At 44.9% G+C, this 15,427-nt stretch overlaps 2 protein-coding genes across 7 annotated transcripts in view; one reads left to right on the top strand and one right to left on the bottom strand.

Moving 5' to 3' along the window:
• CACNA2D1 (calcium voltage-gated channel auxiliary subunit alpha2delta 1) overlaps window positions 1-15,427 on the bottom strand; it is a 1,329,605-nt gene that overhangs the window by 476,784 nt on the left and 837,394 nt on the right. The window lies entirely within an intron of this gene.
• LOC143775917 (uncharacterized) lies at window positions 485-3,880 on the top strand. The gene is made up of 4 exons (XM_077264668.1): window positions 485-821; window positions 1,017-1,209; window positions 1,370-1,526; window positions 1,647-3,880. Exons 3-4 carry the CDS (start codon window positions 1,399-1,401, stop codon window positions 3,004-3,006), a joined length of 1,488 nt encoding a protein of 495 aa, XP_077120783.1. The 5' UTR covers window positions 485-821; window positions 1,017-1,209; window positions 1,370-1,398; the 3' UTR covers window positions 3,007-3,880.

Here is a 15,427-nt window from a genome sequence, read left to right as displayed (position 1 = left end):
GTGCATCTCTAAGGGTGGTTTCACACTTGCGTTTTTGTCTGCAGCGTTTTTTACCAAAAAAACGCATGCGTTTTTTTCCCCTATATTTAACATTGAAAACGCATGCGTTTTTTGGTGTACGCGTTTGCACGCGTTTGTGAACGCATGCGTTTTTTAACTGCATGCGTTCATTTAATAAAATGCAACTTGTAGTATTTTGAGAGGCGTTTTTTTTTCCCAAAAAAACGCATGCGTTTACATGCGTTTTTTTGGACAAAAAAATGCATTGGAGTCAATGGGGACGCATGCGTTTTTTTGACATGCGTTTGCATGCGTTTTTTTGACGCATGCGTTTTTTTGGCACCATTGAATTAAGTGTAGATAAAGATGTCTAGACACTGATAAGACTCCCCCATAGCAGCAGGGTTATAAAAGGAAGGTGGGGGGAAGTTTCTGGTCACTTCTCATCAGACTCCAAAGAAGACAGCACCCTGCCCGGACGCATTGTTGGACAAGACACAGAGCAATGTGAGTATATCCTAGCCAATGCATTCATTTTCAATTTTTTGGATCTACATGTCCTAATTTCTTCTATTTTTTTTCTTTCAACACGCATCAGAATGTCTTCTCCGGTTTCCTCGTCTGATGAGGAGTTCCAGCCACGTCAATCAGAAGTGGATCATGTGAGCGAGGTATGTTTTTTGTCCGTCAGCTTGGTAAGTATTGACTGTCACATCGACACATGAGGCAATTTTTTTTTTTTAATTTTATAGAGCACTTCAACTGAGGGACAGAGAGGTACTGAGCAGCGGAGTCAAGGTCCAGGTGGAAGACGGCAGCGGGTATGTATACCAGGCAGACTGTCCTTATTGTAATATTCTTTTAACTTCCTTTCTGTACCCTTGTTTTTCTATACATATTTCTTATATCATCCTTTTCTGAAAGTTGTCTTTCATATTCCTGCCCTTTCTCATCTTCGTGTCTTATTTTTTCCAAATGTGGTTGAGCAAACTTAAATGATTTTGTTTTAATTTTAGGTTTCACAACGGGACGACGACCGGATTGATAATGACCTGCTGATCAGTCTGGTCCAGGAGCGAGTCCCGTTGTGGGACAGCCGGGATCAACAGCACGCCGTCAATAGTGTTCTCCGTCGTTTGTGGAGTGAGGTGGCCCAAGCGTTGTGGGATGGCTGGGAGAATTCCCCGCCACGGGTCCGTAATGCATTTGGTAAGTATTGCACGGTAGTGTGAAGCAACAGACCTTGGCCATGCTCTCTTGACTGTGTGTGATGAAAGAAACTTTTCGTAGTTTCTGTCATCACACACAGTCACGAGAGCACGGCCAAAAGTCCTTATTCTGACCATTATATTTTATTGTTATTTCACAGTGGAGAAAGTAAGGACACGTTGGCGTTCCATGAAGGACCGCTTCAACAAGGACCTACGTGCAGAGAAGAGTGCAGCTAGTGGTTCCGGAGCAAGGCACCGGCTCTACAAATACCACCGTGTGTTGGCCTTCCTGAGACCGGTCCTTCTCATGAGAACGTAAGTATTTCTCACATGCCTCCGGTTGTGTTGCATTGACATAATCTGTCACTTTTAATTCCACAGGATGTACCGTCTTGTTATAGTTTGGTATTAATTTTCTGTTTTCTTTTTTCACAGCACACACTGCACGACTGTTGCCACAGGTTCTGGAGCGGTCCTTCAGCCGGCAGCCACGGACCCGTCCCAGCCATCCAGCAGCGCAGCACCAGGTGGGTCTTCCACACTCACTGGAGACCAGGGGGCTGGCCCATCAGGTCTTCCCCTTTCGCAGTCCTCTTTCGCTGCACCCATTTTTGCGGGCTCATCCCGGCAGCGACAGAGGGCTTCGGATAGGTCCCTCATGCCCGAGTTTTTACACTTGAGCTCGGTTTTACATGAAGCTATCAAGGCTTTAGGTGACAGAATGGATGTGACCCATAATCTCTTAAATTGCCGCATCCAGGATGTCGCCAAAAGCGTTGATCAATTGAAAGCCGACCTCAAGAAGCCAGCTCATCATTTTTTCAATCAAATCCTAGAGGGCATGTCGGAACACCTTAGCCCTGATCTCCAGCTGAGTGTGATGCAGGCCTGCAATGTTGCTTTTGTGCAGGCTATGCAGCAGAGTCAGAGTCGTAATGTGGCGGCATATCCAACTGTGCCGTCACTGTCACAAGTAAACACTATTCCTACCTCTGCTGCATACCACTGCACGGCCACCTCTATTCCCTCTACAGGTGTACTCCACTACAGCGCCAACACGATGACGAGTGCTGTTGGACATCCCACCGCCACCACCGTGACGACCGCTGCTCCGGCTTGGACCTCCTCCGCTGACACCACCATGACGCAGGACCCTGGCGTGGCTTATCGGCCCGGCACCCTCCCGATGCAGCAGGACCCATCCATGCAATATCGGACCGGCCCACCCCAGATGCAGCAGGACCCAGGCCTGGCATTTCGGACCGGACCCACCCCGATGCAGCAGGACCGAGGCCTGTCATATCTGACCGGACCAACCCCGATGCAGCAGGACCGAGGAGTTGCTTTCCGGGCAGGACACCCCCCGATGCAGCAGGACCCATCCATGGCGTATCGCACCGGGCCCCCCATGATGCAGCACGACCAAGCCATACCTTTCCAGGCAGGACCCACCCTGATGCAGCAGGATCCATCCATGGCTTTCTGTTCCCCCCCACCAGCAATGCAGCAGGACAATGGTATGGGATTTGTTTCCCCCCCCCAACGAGGCACCAGGATCCTGGAAGGGTTTTTGTTTCCCCCCCCCCAACGAGGCACCAGGACCCAGGCGGGAGTTTATCTTTCCCCCCATTGGACTCAGACATTGCCGAGCGCTCCACAATGGAGACTGACTGTGTGGAGACGGGTCCTGACGTGTCTCCCGCCCACACTTTACAACATAGCCCAAGAAGACTTCCCCCAACCCGGAAAACCCAACGTAAAACTGGCAAAACGCATAAAAAACAAAAAACTTTGATTATTCCTCCCCCATCACCTACCGATGTGTCTCAACCTTCCAGTGTGTCTCAAGCCCCTCATGTTTTAAGCCCCATCCCCGAACTTCCAGACCCTTCAAGTTTTGTTGCCCATTCTCCTGCCACCTCTGCCTCCTCCACGGTGAGCCAGGCTTCAGTTCTGAATACCCCCCAGTTACGTCACTCAACCCCAAGCCGGCGTGGTTCAACCCGGCGCGGTACCAAAAAATAAATTTGTTTTTTTTTTCCTCAATAAAAAAAAAGTTTATTTGAAACAATTATGTTTGGTTTATTGTGTCTTTCACCGCTCTCAATACACAACAATAAACTTCGTCACACACTTATTCTTTTGGCCTACACATATCTCCAGTAGTATAAAATACCAGACAACATCTATATGTGTTTCTTTAGTATACAGATATGAGTTGGCCAAAAAAATAGTATTTATTTCCATACTCTTATTTTTGTACCTAGTGTAGTGTCACTGTACAAAGAGAAAATGGTGGAAATCAAGTTCAGAACTCAACTTAACCGGTCAGATGTCAAAATATATACCTGACCGATTAAGTTGATTACTGCCTTGTATATTCACCATATTCTATATAGCACATTATGTGACAATGGTTGTCAAACAGATGGGACAATTGTTCTCACACTCTACATATCTATGCTCACCAGGCCAGGTGTCAGAAATTGTGAATTCATGATCATGTATATGTTTATCATGAATTTATTATTGCTTACACTTGACTTGATGGATATAGAGACCGTGACAGTCTTGACGCAATGACGTCAACAATATTAGAATTAATAAATAAACATTTTGTACCATTATTATAAGTATGGGGCCCGTGGTTTATATCATTCTTTGAAAACCAAAATAGGGAGTGCAACAGAGGTAAATTACGATGAAAAATTAAAATGTATTACCTCAACAACTATCACCCACTCCTGGTTTTGGATTACAAAATATGATATACATATCTACTGCCCATCTTTGGTCAACCTTTGTTTAGAGAGGAAAAAGATAGTAGACATGGTGAACACAAAAAAGTTTATTAATTAGAAAAATTTGTATCAGTGTTTAATAATTGGTAAACATAAACATACAACAGGACATTTACACAACATTGTCCTGCCATGACACACGTCCAATATCGGACACAAAATAGGCCGCAAATTGGTCCCGCATAAGACCAACGGCTGCAGTTGACCGCATCGGGTGATGCTGAAAATCAGGCAATGGGTGTGCAACAGGTTCATCAAGTTCAATGTGGGGTCGCTCCTTAGCCATTATATAATTGTGTAGCACCACACAGGCTTTGACCACCTCGTCCACTGTTTCCACTTTTAGATTGATGGCTGTTGCAAGAATGCGCCATTTAGCAACAAGAATGCCAAAGCTGCACTCTACGGTTCTTCGGGCCCTGGTCAGTCTGTAGTTGAATATTCTTCTAGTGTGGTCCAAGTCCCTACTAGAATAGGGCTTCAGGAGATTTTCACACATCTGGAAGGCCTCATCCCCAACCATAACAAATGGCAGCGGTGGGCCTTGAGTGTTGGGGAGAGGCTGTGGAGGGGGAAAATTAAAATTGTTGCCATACAACCGACGGCCCATATCCGAGCTCTTGAAGGTTTGGGAATCATTGCCACGGCCAAAAGCTCCAATATCCACGGCGATGAAGCGACACTCCGCATCCGCTATTGCCATAAGCACTACCGAAAAATATTTTTTATAATTATAAAACTCAGATCCGGTTCTGGCAGGTTTGACAATGTGGATGTGCTTTCCATCCACCGCCCCTAAACAGTTTGGGAAATCACACACGTTCAAAAATGTAGTTGAAATTTCCCGCCACATGTCCACGGTGGGTACGGGTATAAACTCCTCACGGAGTGCATTCCATAACGCACGACAGGTGTCCACAACAATTCCGGAGAGGGTTGAGATTCCAAGGCGGTATTGGAAGTGCAGGGAAGATAAACTCTCTCCTGTGGCAAGAAATCTAGAAGAAAAAGAAACAAAAACAAAAAAATTTAAAATCGGCTCTAATGGTGTTTTTTAAAAAAAAAAGAAAAAAAAAAACAACATAGAAAACATGTCATAACAACAAAGTTGACGGTCATTGGTTTAGTTTTGGAACGTACCGTAATGTCACTAACAGACGTTCCTCAGGTGGAATCGCTCTACGGAGCCGTGTGTCCTGTCGCCTTATGGATCCTTCAACACGAGCCAGTAAATCCCGGAAAGAATCTTGAGACATTCTGGTATAATCCTGGAATTTCTCCAGGTTGGCATTCAGCTCCGCATAGAGCGTGTGATATGCTCCACGGCTCTCACGCACTTCAATGATGGGGTGCCTCCAAAAACGCCGACGCTGTCTCCTTCTCCATCTTTGGCGGTTTCGGTCTTGCTCCCAAGCAAAAACACAGGCAAGGAAAATCTTGAAGCTGAACTCCAGTTTGAAATAAAAGTTATCCATAGAAAGATCCATCGTGACACCGGAAACAGTAGCAAGCTCTGAAAATTTCTGTCCCCCTAGGGTCTATATATTGAGAGACAATCATATACGGCCTCTCTATTCCCATTGGTTGTGTCTGGTTATCTTTTTTTTTTTTTTTTTTTTTTTTTGGAAAAATGTTCAAAAAAACGCAAACGCATGCAAAAACGCATGTAAACGCGTGTAAACGCTGCATTTTTTTGACACACGCGTTTAACGCATGCGTCTAAAAAACGCAGCGTTTACATGCGTTTACATGCGTTTTTGCACCATGCGTTTTTTTTTAAAAACGCATGCGTTCAAAAACGCAAGTGTGAAACCAGCCTAAGATGTGCCACTTAACCCCTCTCTTCCTACTCTCGTTTAGCGGTGGGATATGGGGTAATAAGGGGGTTAATGTCACCTTTGTATTGTAAGGTGACATTAAGCCCGGTTAATAATGGAGAGGCATCAATAAGACGCCTATACATTATTAATCCTATTGTAGTGAAAGAGTTAAAAAAAGACACAGCCAGAAAAAAGTATTTTAATATTCTTAATTTCACCATACTTACAACAACACCTAATTCCTGCGATGCCCTTGATCGCCTGAAAAAAATAAAAAATAATAAACCAACCGTATTCTCCCTGCCTGATGCAGTCCAATTAATAGTGAGTGTCCCACGATGATCTCCCCTATAGAGCTGTCACATTAGGAGATGTGACAGCTCTATAGACTGTATGTACTGTATGTAGTTTGTACTATATGTAGTATGTACTGTATGTACTGTATGTAGTATGTACTGTGTGTACTATATGTAGTATGTACTGTATGTACTGTATGTAGTATGTACTGTATGTAATATGTACTGTATGTACCGCTTGTAGTATGTACTGTATGTAGTATGCACTCTATGTAGTATGTACTGTATGTAGTATGTACTGTATGTACTGTATATGCGTGTATGTTTTTTTTTTACATTCAACACATTAGCTGGATGATGGGACTACTACTGTCACATCATTGGCTAATGTGTCAATCACTGTCACTGTATCAAGCATAGTCGGATGGGACTTGTAGTCCCATCGGACGATGCCTGCACACACACACACACCCAAAGAACCCCCCGGACAGTGCACAGACCCCCTGACAGTGCCGCACAGCCCCGGACAGCGCCACAGACCCCCACCCCTGACAGTCAGCTAATGAGAAGTGCTGCACGGCTTGGTGGGGGATTAAAATCCTGTGCGGCACCAGCTGAGCCAAGGAGCGGTGCGCATGGCTTTGGTGGGGGATTTGAATCCCGAGCCAATGAGCGATGCCACCCAGGATTTGAATGCCCCGCCAAAGCCTCGCAGTCAGGGGTGGCTCAGCCAATTAGCGGTGCCGCGCAGCTTTGGAGGGGGATTTGAATCAAGCGCCAAAGCCGCACAGCACCGCTCATTGGCTGAGCCAATGAGCAGTGCCGCGTGGGATTTGAATCCCCCGCCAAGCCTCAGCCGGCAGGCGGCTCAGCCAATGGGCAGAGCGGCGCGGCTTTGGCGGGGGATTTGAATCTCGCACCGCTCAATAGCTGAGGCCAGGGGCGCTCAGCCAATGAGCAGTGCCGAGCGGCTTGGCAGAGGATATGAATCGGAATACCCATAACTTGGGTGTTCCAATATGGCAGTCAGCGTAGTTCTGATGCAAGCAGCCAGGAGATGAGCGACTGGCGCCACTGATCTCCTTATGGGATAGTGGTGCCGTTTTTGTCACAGCTGTGACAGAGACGATTGACAATTATATATTAGATAATATAAAAACTATAGTCTCCAAATATTTAATCAAGATCCAATTTTGAAAAATATTATTGGTGTAGACTGTCAGTTTGAGGCATTAAATAAAAAGGCTTTCTCCTAGTTTATATACTGAATAATATCCAAACACTACATAGTTGGCTAAATAAGCTGTTTCCATATGATGAAATAAGGTGTGGTATGTGTTTAGGGGTAAAAAGAAAAAAAAATAGTATGCGTGCCCCATGGTGTGGTTTGTGAGACAGAATTATTCATGAACTGTGAGACACACCATGTGGTGTAGTGTATTGAATGTAAGATATGTAATGCTACATATATAGGCTACACAAAAAGAACATTGGAGAAAATAAGTAGTAAACGTATCCAATATCTATTAAAGATTGCATTATTCAATAGCCGTGAGGCACTTTATAGATTGGCAAGGTGCAAACATACTGTAGACTGTTTAATTCTCTATGGCATCAAGTGGGTTAACTGACAGAGAGAGGTGGGAATTGGCAGAATCAGTTATTAGTAAGAGAAGCATATTGGAATATTGGATTCAGCAATTAAAAGCTAGCCAACCAAGTTCTTCATATGAATTCTACTGTACATATGATCTGTCATTTATTTATTTCCTAGACTCCACGGGAGAAATCCCGACATTTGCCTGCCCTTTGTGTCATAACAAACCACGGCACCACAATGAACAGTCTGCTTTGTGATGCCTAAATGCACTGTAAGTGATTGATAAAAGAGATCTGGTGTTGCACTGATCACTTCAGGTAAAGGCAGATGCAGGCTATTTGCTATAGCAGATATCTGCCTTGTTTTTAGCTGGCTCACCTCCAATGAAATAGTATGTCACGGACCGTTAAGATGATAATATTTAATAACTAAAACTAATAACTAAAATGGAGCCTCAGGCCGGTTTCAGATGGCCAAAATGCTAGACTCATAATACCGGACCTCCTGTGGTACTACTGAACTTAGATCACCATAGAACCCTAATGTGCATCAGGTAGGTATGGTGTTTTGTGTATGCTGTCCCCATAAGACACTGTGCTAAGATGTTGTCCACCTTTAGAGTCATTTTTTTAAACTTTAATGCTTGTATCTTGAGTTAAATATATATTTTGCAATTAGGCTTCATTAAAAATGTTCCACTGTTTGGCTTTTCCAGGGCTTTTACTTCCTTGTACATTCAGCTTTGTTATGGTCTGTGGTGATAAAATAGTTGAGAGGAGCAAAGAAAAAGACAAGCAAAAGAGTTACAAATTCTCCCATCAGACAAGCTGGATCAGCTCACTGACAAATTCTCAATTAACTCATCCTGCAGCCTGCAATCAATGCTGCAGAAGGCAAATGGTGCAAATTTTTAATGAAACCCAAGATCAAAATTTTTTAGCCCCATAAACATACATTTAACCCCTTAACGACCGCCGATACGCCTTTTAACGGCGGCCGCTAAGGGTACTTAAACCACAGCGCCGTTAATTAACGGCGCTGTGGAAAAAGTGAATAGCGCCCCCCAGAGTCGGATTTTCTCTGGGGTCTCGGTTGCCGAGGGTAGCCGAGACCCCAGAGAACATGATTCGGGGGGTTTTTACCGACCCCCGAGTTGCGATCGCCGGTAATTAACCGTTTACCGGCGGTCGCAACAAAAAAAAAAAAAACGCGATTTGCCGTTTAATTTCTCTGTCCTCCGATGTGATCGCACATCGGAGGACAGAGAAATGTGGTCCCCGATGGCCCCCAATAGCCCCCCAATACTTACCTACCTCCCCCGGTGCTCCTCGTGTCTCCCCATGGGCGCCGCCATCTTTTTTCCGGGAAAAAATGGCGGGCGCACGCGCAGTGCGCCCGCCGCCCGGCACCCGGATGTTCTTTGGGGTCTCGGCTGCCGGGGGTAGCCGAGACCCCAAAGAACATGATCGGGGTCGATTTGCACCGACCCCTGCTTTGCGATCGCCGGTAATTAACAGTTTACCGGCGACCGCAAAAAAAAAAAAAAAAAAAAAAAGCGATCAGTTATTTCTCTGTCCTCTGATGTGATCGCACATCAGAGGACAGAGAAATAGGGGGATTCGGGGACCCTAACATACTCACCCGGGGTCCCTGGGTCCTCTTCTGTCTTCTCCTGCCAGCCGGCTTTTTCATCATGGCGGGCGCATGCGCAGTGCGCCCGCCATCTGCTGCCATCTGCCGGCCGGCAGGAGAAGACAAGTTGGTGCTAAAATTAGGGTTAGGGTTAGGGTTAGAGTTAGGGTTAGGGTTAGGGTTGGGGCTAAATTTAGGGTTAGGGCTAGGGTTAGGGTTAGGCTACTTTCACACTAGCGTTTTTTGGCTTCCGTCGCAATGCGTCGTTGGAGAAAAAACGCATCCTGCAAAAGTGCTTGCAGGATGCGTTTTTTCTCCATTGGCTTGTATTAGCGACGCATTGCGACGGATTGCCACATGTCGCATCCGTCGTGCGACGGATGCGTCGTGCTTCGGCGGACCGTCGACACAAAAAAAACTACATGTAACTTTTTTGTGCGACGTGTCCCACATATTTCAGTGCCACGTGCCACGTATCAAAGTGACACGTGCCACGTATCAAAGTGACACGTGCCACGTATCAAAGTGCCACGTGCCACATATTTCAGTGCCACGTATCAAAGTGCCACGTGCCACGTATCAAAGTGCCACGTGCCACGTATCAAAGTGCCACGTGCCACATATTTCAGTGCCACGTGCCACGTATCAAAGTGCCACGTGCCACGTATCAAAGTGCCACGTACCACATCTTTCAGTGCCACGTGCCACGTATTTAAGAGACACGTGCCACGTATCAAAGTGCCACATGCCACATATTTCAGTGCCACGTGCCACGTATTTAAGTGACACGTGCCACGTATCAAAGTGCCACGTGCCACATATTTCAGTGCCACGTATCAAAGTGCCACGTGTCACGTGCCACGTATCAAAGTGCCACGTGCCACGTATCAAAGTGCCACGTGCCACGTATTTCAGTGCCACGTATTTAAGTGACACGTATCACGTATAAGTGCCACGTGTCACGTATTTAATTGCCACATATTTAAGTGCCACGTATCAAGATTTTCCATGGAGAACAGACACATCCAGAGATATGTCTGCTCTCCACGGCTGCAGCAACACACTGACAGGAGCCATAGTTCCTGTCGGTGTGTCACTGCGCATGCGCGAGCGAGTTTACCGGCGGTCATTGACCCCGGCACTCTCGCTTAACGGCAGTGCTGCGTGGGAAAGTTCAACGCAGCTGTACTGCTGTTAACCGAGACGCCGGAGTCATTGAACTCCGGAACAGTACGCGATACACTGCTAGGAGCTTCGCTCCTGGCAGTGTATCGCCGGAGAGCAGCCGATCGGCGTGGGACACTCGTTTTATGGATTCTGCGGACAGGGAGTATGAATTTGGTTTATTATTTTTGGATTTTTTCCTGGAGGATCGAGGGCTTCGCCTACAAGTGTGCTGTTGGTGAGTATATACTCTGTGTTATATGTTGTATGTACTGTGTGTCATGTATGTGTATTGTGTGTAGGTGTTTTGTGTAACTTTACAATTGTGCTAAGTCGCCGGACACAGGGACAACTCTCCCATCCTAATACCGGATGGGAGTAGTAGTCCCATACGGCGACTTAGCACAATGGTGGCACTAGCGTCGCATGGGGACACACACACGCACACACACACACACAGAAGGACTCCATGCTGCTTCACTGGGGGGCGGGGGCTTCCCTCTTCCTGTCCGACGTCACGTCCGGTCCTGGGTGTCAACCCCTCCGTACAAAGACGCCGACACCCAGGACAAAGGCGCTGTGTGTGGAAGGTAATATGGGGCCCTAGGGGGATACGCAGACACGCCGCTGCGTAAAGAATTGACATGTCAATTCTTTTTACGCCGGCGTGTTTGCAGACAAAAGCGCCGCGTTTTTTTGCGGTGTGTCTGAACGGCAAAGTGAATTTCTCATTCACTTTGCCGGCAGACGAAAATGACATTGCGCATTTTTGAAAAGCGCCCGCAAAATAGCGCTCAAAAATGCGCTATGTCTGAAAGTAGCCTAAGGCTTCTTTCACACTTGCGTCGGTACGGGGCGGTCGCAATGCGTCGGCCCGATGTACCGATGCACGTTGTGAAAATTGTGCACAACGTGGGCAGCGGATGCAGTTTTTCAACGCATCCGCTGCCCAGTCTATGTCCTGGGGAGGAGGGGGCAGAGTTACGGCCACGCATCCGCGGAAATGGCGGACGCGACGTACAAAAAAAAGGTTACATTGAACTTTTTTTGTGACGACGGGGGCTAAAGTTATGGTTAGGGTTGGGGCTAAAGTTAGGGTTGGGGCTAAAGTTAGGGTTAGAGTTGGGATTAGGGTTAGGGTTTGGATTAGGGTTGGGATTAGTGTTACGTTTGGGATTAGGGTTGGGATTAGGGTTAGGATTAGGGTTAGGGGTGTGTTGGATTTAGGGTTTTGATTAGGGTTATGGTTAGGGTTGAGATTAGGGCTGTTTTGGGGTTAGGGTTGTGATTATCGTTAGGGTTGTGATTAGGATTATGGATCGGGTTGAGATTAGGGTTAGGGCTGTGTTGGGGTTAGGGTTGGAGTTAGAATTGGGGGGTTTCCACTGTTTAGGTACATCAGGGGGTCTCCAAACACGACAGCCAATTTTGCGCTAAAAAAGTCAAATGGTACTCCCTCCCTTCTGAGCTCTGCCGTGCGCCCAAACAGTGGTTTACCCCCACATATGGGGCATCAGCGTACTCGGGATAAATTGGACAACAACTTTTGGGGTCCAATTTCTCCTGTTACCCTTGTGAAAATAAAAACTTGGGGGCTAAAAATCTTTTTTGTTGGAAAAAAATATATTTTTTTATTTTCACTACTCTGCATTATAAATTTCTGTGAAGCACTTGAGCTTTCAAAGTTCTCACCACATATCTAGATAAGTTCCTTAGGGGGTCTAGTTTCCAAAATTTGGTCACTTGTGGGGGTTTCTACTGTTTAGGTACATTAGGGGTCTGCAAACGCAACATAACGCCCGCAGACAATTCTATCAAAGTCTGCATTGCAAAATGGCGCTCCTTCCCTTCCGAGCTCTGCCGTGCGCCCAAACAGTGGTTTACCCCCACATATGGGGTACCAGCATACTCAGGACAAATTGGACAACAACTTTTGGGGTCCAATTTCTCTTGTTACCCTTGTGAAAATAAAAATTTGGGGGCTAAAAAAATCTTTTTTGTGGGAAAAAAAATATTTTTTATTTTCACTACTCTGCATTATAAACTTCTGTGAAGCACTTGGGCATTCAAAGTTCTCACCACATATCTAGATAAGTTCCTTGGGGGGTCTATTTTCCAAAATGGGGTCACTTGTTGGGGGTTTCTACTGTTTAGGTACATTAGGGGTCTGCAAAGGCAACATAACGCCCGCAGACAATTCTATCAAAGTCTGCATTCCAAAATGGCACTCCTTCCCTTCCGAGCTCTGCCATGCGCCCAAACAGTGGTTTACCCCCACATATGGGGTACCAGCATACTCAGGACAAATTGGACAACAACTTTTGGGGTCCAATTTCTCTTGTTACCCTTGTGAAAATAAAAACTTGGGGGCTAAAAAATCTTTATTGTTAAAAAATATATATTTTTTATTTTCACGACTCTGCATTATAAACTTCTGTGATGCACTTGGGCATTCAAAGTTCTCACTACACATCTAGATAAGTTCCATGGGGGGTCTAGTTTCCAAAATGGGGTCACTTTTGGGGGGTTTCTGCTGTTTAGGCACATCAGGGGCTCTCCAAACGCGACATGGCGTCCGATCTCAATTCCAGTCAATTTTGCATTGAAAAGTCAAATGGCGCTCCTTTGCTTCCGAGCTCAGCCATGCGCCCAAACAGTGGTTTACCCCCACATATGGGGTGTCGGCGTACTCAAGACAAATTGTACAACAGCTTCTGGGGTCCATTTTCTCCTGTTACCCTTGGTAAAATAAAAATTTGGAGGCAAAAAGATCATTTTTGTAGAAAAAATGCGATTTTTTTATTTTCACGGCTCTACGTTATAAACTTCTGTGAAGCACCTGGGGGTTTAAAGTGCTCACCACACATCTAGATAAGTTCCTTAAGGGGTCTAGTTTCCAAAATGGTGTCATATGTGGGGGGTCTCTACTGTTTAGGCACATCAGCGGCTCTCCAAACGTGACATGGCGTCCGATCTCAATTCCAGCCAATTCTACATTGAAAAAGTAAAACGACACTCCTTCTCTTCCAAGCTCTGCGGTGCGCCCAAACAGTGGTTTACCCCCATATATGGGGTATCGACGTACTCAGGAGAAATTGCACAACAACTTTTGTGGTCTAATTTCTCCTGTTACCCTTGTGAAAATAAAAATTTTGGGGCAAAAAGATCATTTTTGTAGAAAAAATGAGATTTTTTATTTTCACGGCTCTACGTTATAAACTTCTGTGAAGCACTTGGGGGTTCAAAGTGCTCACCACACATCTAGATAAGTTCCTTGGGGGGTCTAGTTTCCAAAATGGTATCACTTGTGGGGGGTTTCCACTGTTTAGGCACATCAGGGACTCTCCAAACGCGACATGGCATCCGATCTCAATTCCAGCCAATTCTGCATTGAAAAAGTCAAACGGTGCTCCTTCACTTCCAAGCTCTGCGGTGCGCCCAAACAGTGGTTTACCTCCACATATGGGGTATCGACGTACTCAGGAGAAATTGCACAACAACTTTTGTGGTCTAATTTCTCCTGTTACCCTTGTGAAAATAAGAATTTGTGGGCGAAAAAATCATTTTTGTGAAAACAAATGCGATTTTTTATTTTCACGGCTCTACGTTATAAACTTCTGTGAAGCACTTGGGGGTTCAAAGTGCTCACCACACATATAGATAAGTTCCTTGGGGGGTCTAGTTTCCAAAATGGTGTCACTTGTGGGGGGTTTCCACTGTTTAGGCACATTAGGGGCTCTCCAAACGCGACATGGCGTCCGATCTCAATTCCAGCCAATTCTGCATTGAAACAGTCAAACGGTGCTCCTTCACTTCCAAGCTCTGCGGTGCGCCCAAACAGTGGTTTACCTCCACATATGGGGTATCGGCGTACTCAGGAAAAATTGCACAACAAAATTTGTGGTTAAATTTCTGTTTTTACACTTGTGAAAATTAAAAAAAATGGTTCTGAAGTAAAATGTTTGCAAAAAAAAGTAAAATGTTAATTTTTTTCTTCCACATTGTTTTAGTTCCTGTGAAGTACGTAAAGGGTTAATAAACTTCTTGAATGTGGTTTTGAACAGCTTGAGGGGTGCAGTTTTTAGAATGGTGTCACACTTGGTTATTTTCTATCATATAGACCCCTCAAAATCACTTCAAAGGTGATGTGGTCCCTAAAAAAAACATGGTGTTGTAAAAATGAGAAATTGCTGGTCAACTTTTAACCCTTATAACTCCCTAACAAAAAAAAAAATTGTTTCCAAAATTGTGCTGATGTAAAGTAGACATGTGAGAAATGTTATTTATTAACTATTTTTTGTGACATATCTCTCTGATTTAAGGGCATAAAAATACAAAGTTTGAAAATTGCAAAATTTTAAAAATTTTCGCCATATTTCCATTTTTTTCATAAATAATCGCAAGTAATATCGAAGAAATGTTACCACTAACTTGAAGTACAACATGTCACGAAAAAACAATCTCAGAATCAGCGGGATCCGATAAAGCGTTCCAGAGTTATAACCTCATAAAGTGACACTGGTCAGAATTGTAAAAATTGGCTCGGTCATTAAGTACCAAATTGGCTCTGTCACTAAGGGGTTAAGTAAAAAACAAACAAACGTCATCAAAGGAGGACCACTACTTTAATGCATAGAAGCACTGTCCTTAAACTATCTTTACCTTTCTAAATTCTCTCCTTTGTTTTAGCATGATTGATGGCATCTATTAGACTGAGACCAAGAGCCTTTTATTAAACCATTATCATTATTTTTTATTGTAAAAATATATGTAGTAAATTCTATCTAATATAACAAACTACTGTACTTCTAATTCTGATGATACAAAAATGTTTTGCCGTTTTTAACTTGTTTCATTCTTCTCCAATGACTTTGCGGTCAACCACAGGTATTCTTGAATTCAT

The sequence above is a fragment of the Ranitomeya variabilis genome, chromosome 5 (assembly GCF_051348905.1).
Source record: "Ranitomeya variabilis isolate aRanVar5 chromosome 5, aRanVar5.hap1, whole genome shotgun sequence".
Classification (NCBI taxonomy): domain Eukaryota; kingdom Metazoa; phylum Chordata; class Amphibia; order Anura; family Dendrobatidae; genus Ranitomeya; species Ranitomeya variabilis.
The sequence above is the reverse complement of the archived record's forward strand: the minus strand, read 5'-3'. Positions and strand labels throughout refer to the sequence as shown.

Excerpts from the sequence above, each read along its gene's own strand:
- LOC143775917 (XM_077264668.1), top strand. The coding sequence starts at position 1,399 with ATGAAGGACCGCTTCAACAAGGACCTACGTGCAGAGAAGAGTGCAGCT. Across the intron at positions 1,527-1,646 it reads CCGGTCCTTCTCATGAGAAC|CACACACTGCACGACTGTTG; the intron begins GTAAGTATTTCT and ends CTTTTTTCACAG.